This window comes from Syngnathoides biaculeatus, chromosome 11 (assembly GCF_019802595.1).
Source record: "Syngnathoides biaculeatus isolate LvHL_M chromosome 11, ASM1980259v1, whole genome shotgun sequence".
NCBI classification, from domain to species: Eukaryota; Metazoa; Chordata; class Actinopteri; order Syngnathiformes; family Syngnathidae; genus Syngnathoides; species Syngnathoides biaculeatus.
In genome coordinates, this window is record NC_084650.1 from 26,290,542 (window position 1) to 26,305,886 (window position 15,345).

At 42.6% G+C, this 15,345-nt stretch overlaps 4 protein-coding genes across 5 annotated transcripts in view; 1 reads left to right on the forward strand and 3 right to left on the reverse strand.

The window, feature by feature from the left end:
- Positions 1-2,182, reverse strand: part of col23a1a (collagen type XXIII alpha 1 chain a) — a 135,431-nt gene extending 133,249 nt beyond the window's left edge. The window contains 2 exon segments of the mRNA XM_061834971.1: positions 383-452; positions 1,456-2,182. Of these exon segments, the coding sequence (XP_061690955.1) occupies positions 383-452; positions 1,456-1,752 (367 nt within the window). The 5' untranslated portion in view covers positions 1,753-2,182.
- Positions 2,183-2,562: 380 nt separating this feature from the next.
- Positions 2,563-8,264, reverse strand: clk4a (CDC-like kinase 4a). 2 transcript variants are annotated; one of them, XM_061834555.1, is made up of 13 exons: positions 8,111-8,264; positions 7,283-7,443; positions 6,567-6,810; positions 5,930-6,032; positions 5,599-5,665; positions 5,409-5,525; positions 5,166-5,332; positions 4,991-5,085; positions 4,788-4,917; positions 4,628-4,710; positions 4,469-4,548; positions 4,281-4,371; positions 2,563-3,168 (listed from the first exon to the last, which is right to left on the reverse strand). In XM_061834555.1, the coding sequence occupies exons 2-13, from the start codon at positions 7,441-7,443 to the stop codon at positions 2,995-2,997; spliced, it is 1,512 nt and encodes a 503-aa protein (XP_061690539.1). In that variant the 5' UTR covers positions 8,111-8,264; the 3' UTR covers positions 2,563-2,994. The 2 variants fall into 2 exon arrangements, with proteins under 2 accessions (XP_061690539.1, XP_061690540.1); XM_061834556.1 differs by lacking the exon at positions 8,111-8,264 and adding an exon at positions 7,966-7,985.
- Positions 8,265-8,413: 149 nt separating this feature from the next.
- tmem126a (transmembrane protein 126A) lies at positions 8,414-9,684 on the forward strand. Its single transcript, XM_061834557.1, has one exon. The coding sequence runs from the start codon at positions 9,028-9,030 to the stop codon at positions 9,643-9,645; it is 618 nt and encodes a 205-aa protein (XP_061690541.1). The 5' UTR covers positions 8,414-9,027; the 3' UTR covers positions 9,646-9,684.
- A 658-nt stretch (positions 9,685-10,342) lies between these two features.
- The window catches only part of LOC133508465 (ras-GEF domain-containing family member 1C-like), a 28,434-nt gene continuing 23,431 nt past the window's right edge, over positions 10,343-15,345 (reverse strand). Inside the window, exons 8-14 of the mRNA XM_061834554.1 lie at positions 14,637-14,739; positions 14,477-14,556; positions 13,351-13,446; positions 13,180-13,275; positions 12,979-13,102; positions 12,017-12,089; positions 10,343-11,914 (exon numbers count right to left, since the gene is read on the reverse strand). Of these exons, the coding sequence (XP_061690538.1) occupies positions 11,890-11,914; positions 12,017-12,089; positions 12,979-13,102; positions 13,180-13,275; positions 13,351-13,446; positions 14,477-14,556; positions 14,637-14,739 (597 nt within the window). The 3' untranslated portion in view covers positions 10,343-11,889. The remainder of the gene's footprint in view (positions 11,915-12,016; positions 12,090-12,978; positions 13,103-13,179; positions 13,276-13,350; positions 13,447-14,476; positions 14,557-14,636; positions 14,740-15,345) is intronic.

Sequence of the window (15,345 nt, forward strand, 5' to 3'; positions counted from 1 at the left end):
CCGCCAAACAGGACAATTTATGTAGAATTTTAAGAACCGTTTATTGGGTTCACATACATTTTCCCTTCCCTTGTGCATGCAACACCAGCCCAATTAAGCAAAGCACTTCCAATTGAGTTCCGAGGCAAACAAGAGGGAGTTACGAGGTGTAGATCACATTTTGCCCTTTGCATCAGGAAGAATCCCCAATGGATCAAAGTGAGCAGGAGTGGGAGTATTCGATTACCGCCGTCACAATAAAAGCTTACGGAACATATTTGAAGGATCCAACACAGAAAAAGAAACACACTGAGCCGTGCCAAAAGCATCCCTGGCAAACAATCACGGATGTAAGAAGCATTTGAGTGTCCAATTACTTTAGCGAGGACGGAGAGAAACATACCTGGAGGACAGGCACATTCTTGTCCGACATCTCGAGTTGTTCTGCTTTTGGGCATCAGCACCATGACTTTCTGCATGAACCACAAACGGCAAGACAAAGTTATTAGTGAATTTATGCCCAGGAAACACTTCAAAAACGATATTGTTCTGGTTAAAGGGTTTTTGATACAGCTCTTCTAAATGAATCTCTTGTTACTGTTCCGGCGATCACACGATTTCGTGTCATCAGCAGCAGAGCCGGGCACAACAAGGCATAAGTGAGCTAAGCACCTACGATCAATAACAGTTCAATTGAGGAAGGACAGAGTAACATTAAACAGTTAAATGTTGGGACTAAGGTAATTCTGTTTTTATATCCAAGATTTTGCACATATTGATTGGCTTCAGACTTGATTAGTCAACTTTAGACTCATTTTTAAACAATTACTGGCACCTTGTTTTGTTTATAGCTCTTGTCTTGTACATTTTAAGTTATTTTTCTATGAAGGTGAGCGTTTTGCTGTTATTAATTAATGATTAAATTATATTTGCTCACTGCTGTTGCTGTTTATTTTAAAACCACAAATATCAAAAACAGTTGACACGGTAAACATACAGTACACCAGTTTATTTTGTGCTACTTTGAAGAAGGCATACAAAATAATCCCTCTGGTGGTTTATCACTTGAAATGTTGTGTGAAACAATCCCAGTCTGCTGTTGCACTTGAGGATGAAATTTTGAAATTAAAAATATATATACACGGGTAAAGACACGACAGCGATGCAACACTGGTGCAATGACTTTTAAGTAGGTAGATGAATGGTCAATAATTATTGGTAGAAATAGGGGGGCCCATCCAAGTGAGGGGAAGCGCTTATCAGTAGTTTTCGAGTTAATATTTTGAGCTTCAACAACTGACTAATTGGACAAATGAAAGTATCTTTGATCCCACACGGGAAATGCAATTGAGGTACAATTACACACCCCAAAAATACATTTTTCACCCAGGCACGCAGCCCTGACCCACAATAGTGACCAGCGTCATCAATGCAACCCAAGGCCTGCCTGGGACGCGTTGAAGTGACCGCAAGTACCTCTTCCACGAGCTTCCCCACGGAAGCGCTCAGCTCCGGAACCAGACTGCCATCCTCGTCAAAGAAACTCCCGTGCGCCGGGTGGAATCGGGGCGCTCGGTCCAGTTCCATGTTCAGTCTCTGCTCCAACTGGACAGTCTTGAAGCTCATCAGCAGGCACACGCTGATCGAGCTCAGGGACATGAGCACGCACAAGGCCACGGCGAGGCCGGGAGACCACCGGTGGACGGCGGGCTTGGGTGCGCACTGGCATACTGACGACTTGCTGGCCCCGGCAGAGTCGCGCAAGGAATCCATGCTGAAATCCCGGTTTTACAAGTTGTAAAGGTTGACAGGATGAGAATTAGGCGTGTGGGTGCTGATACTCCTTCACAGGCTCAGGCACAGGACTAAACTCGACGGGTGTGACACCTCTACATCATCCGGCCACCGGCTTTTAATGTTCCGGTATTGGAACCGGTGGTGCGCAACTGGTCCACGCCGCGGACAGATGCGTGCGATGCGGACCCCGAAGGGGAAAGGAGGTGGCTCTTGACTTGTAGCTTGCTTCGTTCCAAGGTTGACTGTCTGTGTCCTGCTCAGACCCAAGTGCGACAAGCACTGGAGCACATGCAATTGTTTGCCTCATTAAAAGTTGCACATTCAACTCGAGATAAGACCGCCCTTGACCACGTGGGACACCACAGATTGACAGATGATAGGTAGACAGCAGATTGTTCCACAACGCGCGGTTGCCGTTGATGAAAGCCCCCAGCTGCCCACCCCCATTTACGTTGGATCGCCTCACCCCCATATTGACCACAGTATCAGGTGCATATTTGCCACATATTTCATTTGCAGCAATCAACTCCATGTCGCATGTATGGTAAAAAAAAAATAATCAAACCAACTTAACGCTTCAGTGTTCCCAGCAGGCGCCGCGTAGGACTATTTTATGATATGTAGGGACCTTTCATATCTTTTTTTTTTTTTTTAGCAAGATAATTTTAATGGGATATACGGGTTACGAGACTGTAAATACTTCGGCGGTGGTTTAAGGCTGGGTTTCCAAAAGCACTTTACTGCCACCTTACGTTCCCGAGAAGAAATTGCAGTTCTAAACAAAAGCTGATCCAAGTGTTTACGTTTATTGAGAAGAGACTGCATGACAGCTGAAAATACCATAATCAATTCTATGTACAGTACAAATATTTTCCCTGCCTAATATAACTTTTTACAATACAATGCTGTGGAGATAGGCATTTGTCTATTGACAATCAATGACTACAGACCAGGAGCTGTACAATACAAAAAAAAAAAAGTAACAAAAATACAAATCTACAGCTCTGCGACAAAATTATCTTTGTAAATGGCAAATAAATATCAATTATTTTGGGATTCATTACATAGAAAAAATGGTGAGATGTGAATGCGTTTTGGCCAAGGACGGGAGAGGACTGATGCAGTCGTGTACATTGAACCTCTCCTGGAGAGTGAGGACGACGTTCAGGCCGGAACTGAGCGCAGCGTCCAAGATGTCAAATGACGACGCGCTTCAGTTCAGTGCTTTTTGCTGGAGCTGCTGCTTGCGCTGCTGCACTTGTGCAAGCAGGAGAAAAATTGGTGTTGGAGTGCCTTATCCAACGTGATGCGCTTGGCAGGGTCGTACTCCATTAACTTCTCCAGGAGGTCGAATAGCTGCTGGTGATCATCGCTCTGAGACACCATGTAACGCTATTTGGAGGGAGAGGGGCAAAATTTTTTAAACATATACATACAGTTTTTTTTTTTTGCATAATAGGAAGCATAGTTACTGTAAAACTTTCACACTTATCTGTGGTGGGACGACACAATGGGACTTTTCCTGACCACTTTTGTCTCTCCTAGTTGATACAACCGCTTTGCTCTCTGTTATGATACTGCTTATACACTACCTCAAATTATTGAAATATCAAAAGTAATCATTTTGTAACAGGCCACCACACTTCTCCAGTAAGTGTAGTGGCCGTCTCTTTACGACACAAAACCAAGCTTTGTTTCGCTGGGGGGGGGGGGGGGGGGGTATTTCAAATCATACTTTCATAAAGAATGAGACTACTTGATGTATATCGAGGTAGAACTCGGGCACTTGCCGTTTTAGAAAACTGGGTGACTGAAAGCTAATATTTGGAATAATGATTGCACAAGTTTGTCAATACGTCAATTTAAAAATATTCATCCACCAGTTAGCAAATTAGACCAACTGCACTAACTAATATTTTTTTTTTCTTTGGGAACAGATAAAATTATACTTTTCATAGATATTTTTGTACATATTTTTCCAAATTCACTATGGCGGTTTTATCACTATTGCTCTGTATAATGAAAAGATTGGCTGTTGTGAAATAACTCCATACATGATAGTTTATTGCCTTAAAGAGCAGCGTGCCAGTGTGCTAATTTTTACCCAGGCGGAAGACTGATTTTTTTTTCTCACTGATGTCCACTTAGAAACGATCAAAATGGTTTGTCCACTGTGTTCCTGACATTACCTCACACAAATTGATTTGAAAATCAGTTTTACACTATCAAGGTTTGGCATTTCTATCAATATTTTAGGAAGGATCTGCACATCACGAACAGAATGTTAGTGATCGGTCACAAATTTTCAGCCAAACTCTGTGAGACAACAACAGTGCAACATGATCCTTTAACACCAAGGCAACTACGTTCTGTCATTTTGTTGTTAAGTGTCAACAGTATTAGGAATTGGCTCAACACAACAGTTCAAAGCAAAACTAATAATTTTGTCAATGAAGGAAACAAAAAAAGAAATGTTTGTGCCAGCATAGTCTTCTTATTCTCACCCTGAGTGGTTTGCAGTGTTTCCTGACATATCGGCCACCGGAGCTGTCAACATCCCAGTCCAACTTGTTACGGTGAAGATATCGCTGTTTCCTGTGCAAAAATAAGTTTGGGAAATATTCGTCATAGTTACCAAGAGCATCACATCGAGAGTGGCTACAATCGTAATCTTGTTAGAACTTTTGCTGACCTGGTTTTCTGAAGGAGATTTGAAGGAATTGGGCCCAAGACCCTCTCCATCATGGCAAGGTGTTCCTTGCTGTCATGAGTCTGAAGGTTAAGAACATAGAAGTTGTAAATGCTTTCGACAGTAACAACTCCCTTTTCCAGCCCCCCCACAGCCACATACCTGGAAAAGAGTTGAACCGAGGTAGTATTCGATGAGGATACATCCCACACTCCAGACATCACAGGAATGATCCCAACCAAGGTCTGCAAGGCAAAAATGTCCACTCAAGTAGTCGTCACTAAACGTGTTTTTAGATATTATTTCAGAACGCACTACTTACCTAAAATGACTTCAGGGGCACGGTAATGACGTGTGGACACCACAGATGTGTGATGCTCATGTTCATAAGTAGCGTTCCCAAAATCCACTAGTTTTATATCAGGTCTCTTCAACGTCCGTTCATCTCGTTTCTAGGGAAATAATACATCATGTGGTGATCAGACTGCAGCGGTCAAAGTAAATATTAGGCGCATGCGTGTTTACCTTTGTTGGATTGTAATCCATATTATATTCTGAATCAATAAAGAGAATATTCTCAGGCTTCAGGTCCGTGTGAGTCAACTTATTTTTATGCAGAACTGAAGAGATGAGCAGAAGACATACATCAAACAGACAAAAATAAGCAATTGCGAGCAGTATGTCTCACACAATAACTCACATCGAACAGCACGAATGATCTGATAGGCCATTTTCCTGATGTGTTCTATGGGGAAAGGAATGAAATTGTTCTCCTTGAGGAAATCATATGTACTGAGGCCAAGCAGCTCAAAGGCAATGCAGACATGTCCGTGGTAGTCAAACCAGTCCAACATGTGAACACATGCGCTGTTGAGGAAACAAAGCAATGTCAAGAATCCTGTGTGTCAAAGTTACAAACACTGCGTGCTGTGTGGTCGCTTACTATTTGCCCTGAGAGTCCAGAGACTTCAGATGCTCAAGCACAGCGACTTCAGACTTTGCTGCGTCGCGGTAGCGATCAATGTTTTTTATGATCTTCAGAGCCACCCGAACACCATTACTGAAACACATAAGCAAAGGATTAAAAGGTAATAACAAAAATCAACTAAACGGCGAGTTGTAGTAATTCCTACTTTTGGTGATCGAGGCATTCGACAACCTTCCCAAAGGCACCCTCTCCAAGAGTACACACAATCTCATCTACACAAAATAAAGAGCAAATGTTAGAGAGTCAAACACTGCCTTTTGGCTGCGTCACTGCACTAGATAGCTCCTCTACTGTAACAGGCTTGACAATAAGTGTCACAAAATGGTGTAAATGTTTAATGTTACACGAGAAGTAGCAAACCTAAAATTAAATCTAGCGCAAAAATATATTGTCTATTTAATATTGAGAACTAGAGACCAGAAGAGTGTGAAAAAAATTGGTAACAGAAGAGGAAAAAAAAGGTATATATTCTATACATCTCGCTTTCAGCATGTCTCCATTGTGATAGATGAGGTGACCCTCGTCATCATCCTCAACACTCCTGGATCTTTTCCTGCTCCTGCGGTGATGGCTCCTCCTCTGCATCGGAACCGCCGCAATCCGCCATCACATCAATAACCCATCAGTCAGCACCGGGCCAGCACAACGCGACATCGTCATTCATTCAACCAGGCCGAGGGGGGAGTTGTAGGGGTGGATAGATTCGGCCCGTTCAGTAACACCGCCAGGCGAATGGACGGAGCAGCAAATTCAAATTCAGCCCCATCGAGAAATTGGGCGCCAGCCACCACATAGTGTGCGTTACAGAAGAAAAACATGGCAACAAGATTTTCAGATGAGACTTTCGCAGAGTAGTGCAGAAAAAAAAACTGAACTTAAGTTACAAGTCTTTCACATGTATCTCTTTGCAACTCTTGCAATACAGTGTCATTCATTATATTCATGAGCACTAATGTTAGATCCTCTACCACAGCAATCAAGATTCTAAACCTTTATGTTCCTTCTTTTTATGACAATAAAAAATTTGAATGACAGCTTGGCTAGAAAAGTGAATGACCCTTTTGATGATTTGTGGTACAGGCAGAAGTGGAAAGGAATAGATGTTACTCGTACCGAGGAGGACCCGTGGCGAGAGCGGCTCCGCCTGTGTCTTCTGTCTCTGTGTCTGCTTCGTCTGCTCCTTCGACTGCGTCCGCTGCGCCCAGATGACTTGCTGTAATGGTGCCAGTCACGATCTCTGTCCTTGAAGGTGTAGTCACGGCTGTCCTCTCCGCAGGCTATGTCCGAACTGTCTTCCCAGGTCTCCCTGGGCCTCGAGTCCTGGCTGTGGTTTAAACTTCGGTTCTCCAGGAAGAACCTAAAAAAAAACATCAGACAACAACCCAAAGCAGTTAATAGAAAAGGGGTTAATCTATTGATGCCCAAAATCATATCTAAAGACATTGGCAGCCCACTGCACATTTTCATTGCCCACTCAAGAGTTCTAAAACAACGACTCCTGAGTAGGGTGATGTGGCACGAGTGTGCAGTGAGAGATAATCAGAGGTGAGGAAAAATTGTTTCACTTCACTTTCCCAAAAATATTCAATTGACGCATCCTTGGATGCCAACGATGTATAGCACAAAAATTAAATGCTCTTACATAAAATGTCACAAGGTCCAATAAGATGAGTTACACAGTACAAATTTCATATTGAGTTAATTTGTGAGTAAAACGAAACAATATCACCGTTTAAGTATTTATAGTTTGGTGTGCCGTGAGTTTTTTTTTTTATGTAAATGGTGCGTGCATTGATTAAGTGATTATGATCAGTGAACATTCAATTTACCCGTCAGCATTCTTGTGATGTCGGTGAGTTCTTCTGTATTTGTTTTCTCGTTCGCTGCTATGCGAATCCCTGGCCTTCCGTTTGCGATACTCCATTCTTTCTTCCCAGCTGTTCTCGTCAAGCCAGACACCCAGGGAGTACACTCGCGTGCAATGGCGCATCTATATAGAAGAAATGGAACCACAATACTCACTTTTAACACGGTCACGAAAAAAATTAACTGCACATCGCAACAAATCGCATGTAGTAACAGGACAGATTGTGACAGCCGCCATTATGTAAACTCAAGTCACGCTGAACGCTGCCTTCAAATACCAAAGGGCATTTGATTTCGCAAATGCAGCATTCAGTGGAGCCTACGGCTATATTTTTCATTATTTTGAAAAGGAAACGTGTATAAACTAACGTAACGACGAATGCAATTATACACAATTCGTTTTGTACATCATGGTATCTGGGCCTAATCAAAATCGAGCGTCGTCGAACGTTGCTTCTCAGAATCTGCTCGGCCCGATCGGCGTAAACTAGAAACCTCACGTGTACACATTTACCAATTTGGAACAAATTTTCCAGTACACATTTTTTGTAATTCCCCATGCAAAAGAAATGAAATGAATAAAAGGTTCAAGCAGATGTCGAGCACAAAAGACGTCAAATAGTTAGCAACGTTAGCATTAGTTTACCGTAGGCAAACAGCAGCCATGTTAGGCGTGCTGTCGAGTCGTCGACGTTTGGACAAGCTAACTGGCTAAATTTAGCCTTCACGAACAAAACACGTCTTAGCCCACCCAACGAGGCGCGTTCTCACCATTTAACGAGCAGGCTTACCTCAATCGTAATGCTCGTATGTCACTGTGTTTTACTTCAACGATATTATGGACCAATACCACGAAAAGATGGAATGGATATTCGACGAAAGTCTCTCAAAAGATGGCGAACGCTGAATCTCCTCACAGATCTGCCCCACGAACCCCGTGACCGTCACGTGACGTGACACACGTCTACGCCTACCAAAAGTGTATTAACATTGTAGCACCCTGATTTAGAGTGTAAGCCATTTCAAATTCCAACATATCAACCGAAACACAAAGGGATCACTACAGTAAGAGTATGATTGTATGTATTTTAGGTGTAATGCATGATGGTATACATTTTGTGACGAGCCAAACAAAACCTGAATCCCGGAAGACAAAATGCAGGGCAATATTAACATTGTAGCACCCTGATTTAGAGTGTAAGCCATTTCAAATTCCAACATATCAACCGAAACACAAAGGGATCACTACAGTAAGAGTATGATTGTATGTATTTTAGGTGTAATGCATGATGGTATACATTTTGTGACGAGCCAAACAAAACCTGAATCCCGGAAGACAAAATGCAGGGCTATATTAACATTGTAGCACCCTGATTTAGAGTGTAAGCCATTTCAAATTCCAACATATCAACCGAAACACAAAGGGATCACTACAGTAAGAGTATGATTGTATGTATTTTAGGTGTAATGCATGATGGTATACATTTTGTGACGAGCCAAACAAAACCTGAATCCCGGAAGACAAAATGCAGGGCTACATGTTAAGAGGCGCTATGCCGCACTTCCTTTTGGGTAAGCAATGTCTGCGCCCTGTTTGACGGTAAGGCAAAGGAAACACACTCCCTTCCATCAAATGTCACGTTGACATCCCCGCGTCGTACTTTTTAACGGGTCAGTCATCGTTGGATGCTTTCACATAACCCGAACCATGTCACAAATCGTCGAAAAGGACAGCGTCGCCGGCAAGAGGCTATCACGAGCAGTGATCGCCGAATTACTGGCAAAGAACTTCGACAAGCTGCCCGACATTGACCGCAAGTTCTTCCTGTACGGGCCCGTGTATCTGGCGGGGAACGGGGGGCTTGCGGGGCTCATCGCAAACAGCTTGTACCGCCGAGCCCTGAACGTCACAGAGGCGCGGATCACGTCCAGCTTGCCGATGGCCGTGCTGCCCTTTATTACGACGTACGTTCTCTACAACGCGGCGGTGTCGAACCCTCTGATGTCCGGGGACCTCAATTGCCCAACCTGCGCGCTCACGCGGGGCGCGCTGGTGGGTGTGTTCGGTGGCGCGGTGTATCCCATCATCCTGGCCTTACCCGTCAACATCGGCCTTGCGTCCAGATACAACACGGCACCGTTGCCGGAGAAGGGAAACGTCCTGCGGTACTGGATGGACCTCTCCAGGCCCATTCTGAGGAAGATGAGGGCAGTTTTTGTACTCCAGGCCTTTTTCGGTACCTTCCTGAGCTCCAGGCACTTTGAAAGCTACAACACACTGGCCAAGCTCACTTTTGGCCCGCACCCAGAGCAACTAAAAGACTGAAATGTGCAAAGTTAAATAAATTGCTGTTTCTTCACTCAATTGTGTTGTGGTCCTACCTATTTAATTTACATTAACTCAGATGGATGAGCTCTTTTCATAATCACCAATGTGTGTTTTTTTTACTTAAGGGATGTTGGAGGTCTAAAATATGCTTAGTCAATGATGGATTTTGAAATAGGATGGAAAACAGAAAGAATGCTTGGTGTGAAGTTGCGTTTTTTTAAAAAAAAAATAAAATTCACACTACATTGAATATGTTGGAAGTTTTCGAAATGTGCAAAGACCGAACTTATCCCAATATTCCCGAGCTACAGCGTGAAATGTTCTCAATTGGATTTTTTGAGCAGGCAGTAGAGGGGATGCATGCGAAGGGCCTGTGGCTGAATTTCAGCAGAAAACTCTCTCAGCTCCCACTGCAATTAAATTGGATTGCTACATTTTTTCAAGTAACATTTTGTACGAATTGTACTTGTCAGAGCAGCTGTTTAGAGTGTTGGCCTCAGTTCTGAGGACCGGGGTTCGAGTCCCGGCCCTGCCTGTGTGGCGTTTGCATGTTTTCCGCGTGCCTGCGTGGTCGTAGTCAATAAGTCAACACTTTCAAACAAGCGATCAAGCTTTCAATAAAAATCCGCAAACCAGTTATGTATCACAGTACATTATACAGTTAAAAGACAATGGTGTAAATAAAAAGCAGATGAACAACTGAGCATGGCTTACTTTATTAAAGGTTTTAAGGAAAACACATTTCGCAGTGATGCTGGAATCAAATGTTTCAGTTTGACCTAAATCAAGGAAAGCACTGGTGAACCCCATATCTTTGAAACATTGCTGTAAAATTGAACACGATGGATGTTGTGTTGTCGATTGTCATCGAGATCACAAGATAAAATGTCAATCGAACTCCGCTGTCCGAGGTTGGGACGCCACATCTGTGGCATGAACTAGGAAGGTTACAGGGAAAGTTTATGAATAAGGAGCAGAATTATTAGTCTTTCAAAGAGGAAATGTTGACATCAAGCTATTATAAAGTAGAGGGTGCTTTTGAAATGCTTCTAATTACACAGCTTCTGCTCACTTCCCTATGAAGACATCGTTATAAAGAGCTCCAAAAGCATGTGGGGGGAAAAGGCCAAATACAAACGCACAAACAATCACACCGTACGTAAGATGGACCTGAATTTTTCAGAACAACCAGTAAATTCATATGGCACAATTTTCCTTCATTAACACTGTCCTTCATTAACATATACTGTAAAAATGTATCATCACAGTAATAAAGTCAACACAAGGTGAAATCGCTTCAAATCCCCTTAAAGAAACAACCCACACTGGAACATGCCGTATTACTTCATATTCAACAAAGGAAAAGTACAATAGAAACAATACATCTGTCAGCACAGAAATCTCCATAAATATAACAAGACAACTGAACATCAGTCAAGAGAAAAAACTTCCTGAGGAACAGAAAGATGAGGGCTGAATGTACACATGTGGCTAAGTTAACTGTAGGTTTTTTCACGCATTCATGGCACAAAACATCTGAGAGGAGTAAACACTTTTCCATAAGCACATATTCCCCTAACCCTGCAAAATAAAATACAATAAATAACAAAAAAAAAAAAAAATCTAATGAAAAGATTTCCAATCACTCTCATAAAAGAATCTCAGTAGACACGGATGCTTCACACGCTCATTTAAAAATACTTCCCAATCTTCCCAGGCACACGCAGTAAAACCTTGATGACGGTGGACGAACGGTATAAAACTCAACAGGTGAAATGGGCAAGCCAGCACCCTTCACATCATGGAAAGTTTCATTACAATGTAAGAAAAACGTCAAATAAAATAGCTATCGAGGTTTTGGACCTAAGAGGAAGAGAAAGAGAGAGAGAGAAACAAATACCAAAAAACAACAACAGCATCAATAGGAATTTGATGTGATAAAGTGGTTTTCCCTGTAACTGCACTCTCCGCGGTCGTAACCATGTCTTCACAGAGTAAAATGAACATCTTCATTATGGTATTATGTCACAATTTGTTCAGTAGCTTCATTCATTTCACATCTTTTTTTTCCTTCTTCACACCATATTCTTGATGAATCCTGTTCATCATCATTTTGTTAAATCCATCTTTTCTTTAAAGAAAACACCTAAGTACCAGCTTGGTTCCTTCACAGTTCTTTGTAGTGCAATGAGAACATGCGCTCCCTCGATGGCGAGAGGGGAGTCAGCTGCCGTCAGTGCCTCATGTCTTTCCTAGAACGTTTGACCTTCATGGGGGAAAAAAAAAGATGTTGAGTGAGAGAAGTTCACAAAACTGTGGACCTGAACAGTGTGTAGGGCTTGGATGGAGTTATTTGACTGACACCTACCTGAGAGCTTTCCACCTGTCTTTTTCGACTTGGTTCTCTGGACTCTCACTCTCGTAAGATGCAAGGTAGAGTCCTGGGGAGAAATAATGTATTTGACATTTTCACAAGGCACACCTGAAGAAATCGTTATTGTAACATGTCCAGAATGTGGCTTGGCATTGTCTAGCTGAAATAAAGCAGGGACAACATTCCTAACGCCCTCCAAGCAATGCGTTGCTTGGATGGCAGCTTATGTTGCTCCTAAACCTGTATGTCCATTTCAGCAGGAATGGTACTCTCACCGATGTGCAAGTTATCCATGCCATGGGCACTAAGACATCCCATATCTTGGCAGATACTGGCTTTTTGAAGTTGGTACTGGTTACTGGTCTGGATGATCCCTGTCCTCTCTGGCTCATAGGTGAACTTTCATGATGTGCAAAAATTTCAAAAGTGGACTCATCAGACCACAGCACAACTTTTCCACTTTGTGTCAGTCCATCTCAGATGAGCTCAGACCCAGAAAAGACAGTGGGGTTTCTGGATATCGTTGATACGGTATATGGCCTTTGCTGTACGGTAGTGTTTTTAACTTGTATATAAACTCCCCCTTTGCTTTCTTGTGAATAACTGATCCTCTTGGGAAGACTTTTATACCAAATCATCAATCATTCATCTGTTTCCAGTTAACCTGTTCACCAGCAAAATTTTCTAAACTGTGTGTTTATTGAGGATTTCTCAAATTTGCCTGCCCCTGTCCAACCTTTTTCAGAAAGTGTTTACATTTACTATTTAGGCTTGTAGACCGTGACCCATTACAGAGTCTATAAATGGATAGTTCACTCATAGACTTAGACTGAAAAATTATGTAGCAAAACATAATAATATAGTCTGGAATTTGTGGTCAGGAAATTGCATAACGGGCCCGATTATCTTTCTGCATGTAGCGAATGTGCACAAGACATGCTGTGACATCCACTTACCGTCCTCACTGAAGATGGGGGAAGTGTGGAGGTAATGTAGAATGGCCTGGTCTTCTTCAAAAGGACACTCCACCTGCTTCCAGATCATGAATTCCCCGACTTGCCTGGCCAACTCCACAAATTTCTAAAACAAGTTCAACTGATTTTCAGAACAAAACGGAAAGAGGATGTCACAATGGTCACAACAAACGAGCATCTCACCTCAAAGTTTACATGGCCGTTGGGAAGTCGATTGGCGCATCCTTCGTTCAGGAAGTAAATATCTTTAATCAGGAGGCTGAAAAAGGGGATCACGATCTGGGGTGGGAAAAGAAAGTGGTCGTGAAGCAAGAGGTAGAGCGAGAGAAGCAGCGAGACAACGTGGGGGCCGACCTTTTCTCTATTGCTGTTGGCCGTCCGAGAGCGATGAGCGGCTCCCCTCAAGGCGGTCCTGTAGTTGTAAAAGTTGCCCGTAGGATCCATCTGATGCTGTCAAGGGAAGGCGCAACACTGTCAACTTTATATTTAGGACCTGGAGCGTATTCCAGCGAGCAGATTACGTGAAAACTCGGTAGTTGACCCTGAGATGAGGGAATGGCTGATCAATCTGTTTCAAAGAGCTGGGGAAGAAGAATTCTAACTTGGACACTCTGGGAACCGAATCCGTGAAACTGTTCAAATACTCAATCCTGACTTTCTACAAGTTTCTGCCCACCTGAAGCATAAAAGACTTGTCTGTTTCTCGAGATCGAGGCACAACTCAGTCTAAAACGACATGCTGCTACTGTATTCCCAGACTAATTTCTCATCGAAAACGATTGCGTTTCGCAAACAGTCAACGCGGCGGATTTGCGCTGACATCGGCCCAAATCTTGTGCAACGATGTACCCGCAATTAAACGGTGGTTAAAGGTAATAGTGTCATAAAAATAGTTACACAGGATTGCAATGTGATTGAGTGATTGATTTTCAAGACATTTATGTTTTGTTAAATCACGATAGACATGCTGCGGCTTAGACTGGGACCAGGCTAATTTAGGGGTTGCCAGAGTACACGTGGCCCACTTTGTTGTTTAATCTGACCCGACAAAAATTTGTCAAGAGTCACAATTGTTTTTTTTTTTTTTTTTTTACATTAAGATGATTTTCCTAAAAGATAAATGTTTTTTTCAGTTCATATATTTTGTAATAGTTTCTCTAATAATTGGTTGCTTGATTTAATAGAATATCATTAAATGCTTGTCTATTTAACATTTTTATCGTGTTTAAGAAGGCGTTTCATTTCATTTCACTTAAATCTCAATCATTACAGTTTAAAATGAGTAAATATTTTCTTTGTAAAATAAACCCTTTAAAATTTTTTATTATATTACTTTATCTAATTCAATTGAGTTTCAACAAATCTTTAAAAAAATAACCATTTGAAAAAAATCAGCAATTGGTTAGTTAATTATGTGTGGCCATTATACTACTTTGCAAATACCACTGAGTCCCTGGGTGTGTACAATATTGTAATATACCTCCAAAATGAAGAATTTAGCAGTCTTGGCCTTGCCCCAGGTCTTCTTCAGTCTTGACACGGGACTCATATTCATTCCAGCTGAGGAGGAGGAGACATTTTAATGATTAAGCGAATGCGATGCCTTGGAATTCAATCAAGCATGAGATTAGCGGACTCACAGATGATGGCCATGAGCGAGTTGAAGTTTCCGATGTTGAAACACTCCCTCGCCACATCGATAAAAAACTCGATCACCAGGGCCCTCTGCTTCTTTTTTGCAGGCTGCAATAGACAACCATAACAAATACAGAGTGAAATCCATTATTTTCTTCATTATCCTAACTACGAATGTCTTTCGCTAGAGATCAAAAGCCTTTGCTTGTTCATAAGTGAAAGTTTTCTGGCACATAGATCTGTTAAGGTGGCACGGTGGCCTCAGCTGGTAAAGTGTTGGCCTCACAATTCTGAGGTCCCGGGTTCAATCCCAGTCCCGCCTGTGTGGAGTTTGCATGTCCCCCCCCCCTGCCTGCGTGCGTTTCCTCAGGGCACTCAGGTTTCCACCCACATCCCCAAAACATACAACATTAATTGGACACTCGAAATTGCCCCGAGGTGTGATTGTGAGTGCGACTGTTTGTCTCTCTGTGCCCTGGGATTGGGTGGCAACCAGTTCAGGGTGTACCCTGGCTCCTGCCTGTTGACAGCTGAGATAGGATCCAGCACTCCCCGTGACCCTTGTGAGGATAAGTGGCTAAGAAAACGGATGGCTGGATGGATGGATGGATGGATGGATGGAAAGGGCTGTTAAAACGATCCCAACGTGGTTGCGGAAAGCCTCGCACAGAAAGAACTTGTATATACATAAGCAACCACTAGAGGGTGCTCACG

Excerpts from the sequence above, each read along its gene's own strand:
- clk4a (XM_061834555.1), bottom strand. The coding sequence starts at position 7,443 with ATGCGCCATTGCACGCGAGTGTACTCCCTGGGTGTCTGGCTTGACGAG. Across the intron at positions 5,086-5,165 it reads GATCATTCGTGCTGTTCGAT|TTCTGCATAAAAATAAGTTG; the intron begins GTGAGTTATTGT and ends TCATCTCTTCAG. Across the intron at positions 4,918-4,990 it reads TGGATTACAATCCAACAAAG|AAACGAGATGAACGGACGTT; the intron begins GTAAACACGCAT and ends TTATTTCCCTAG.
- tmem126a (XM_061834557.1), top strand. The coding sequence starts at position 9,028 with ATGTCACAAATCGTCGAAAAGGACAGCGTCGCCGGCAAGAGGCTATCA.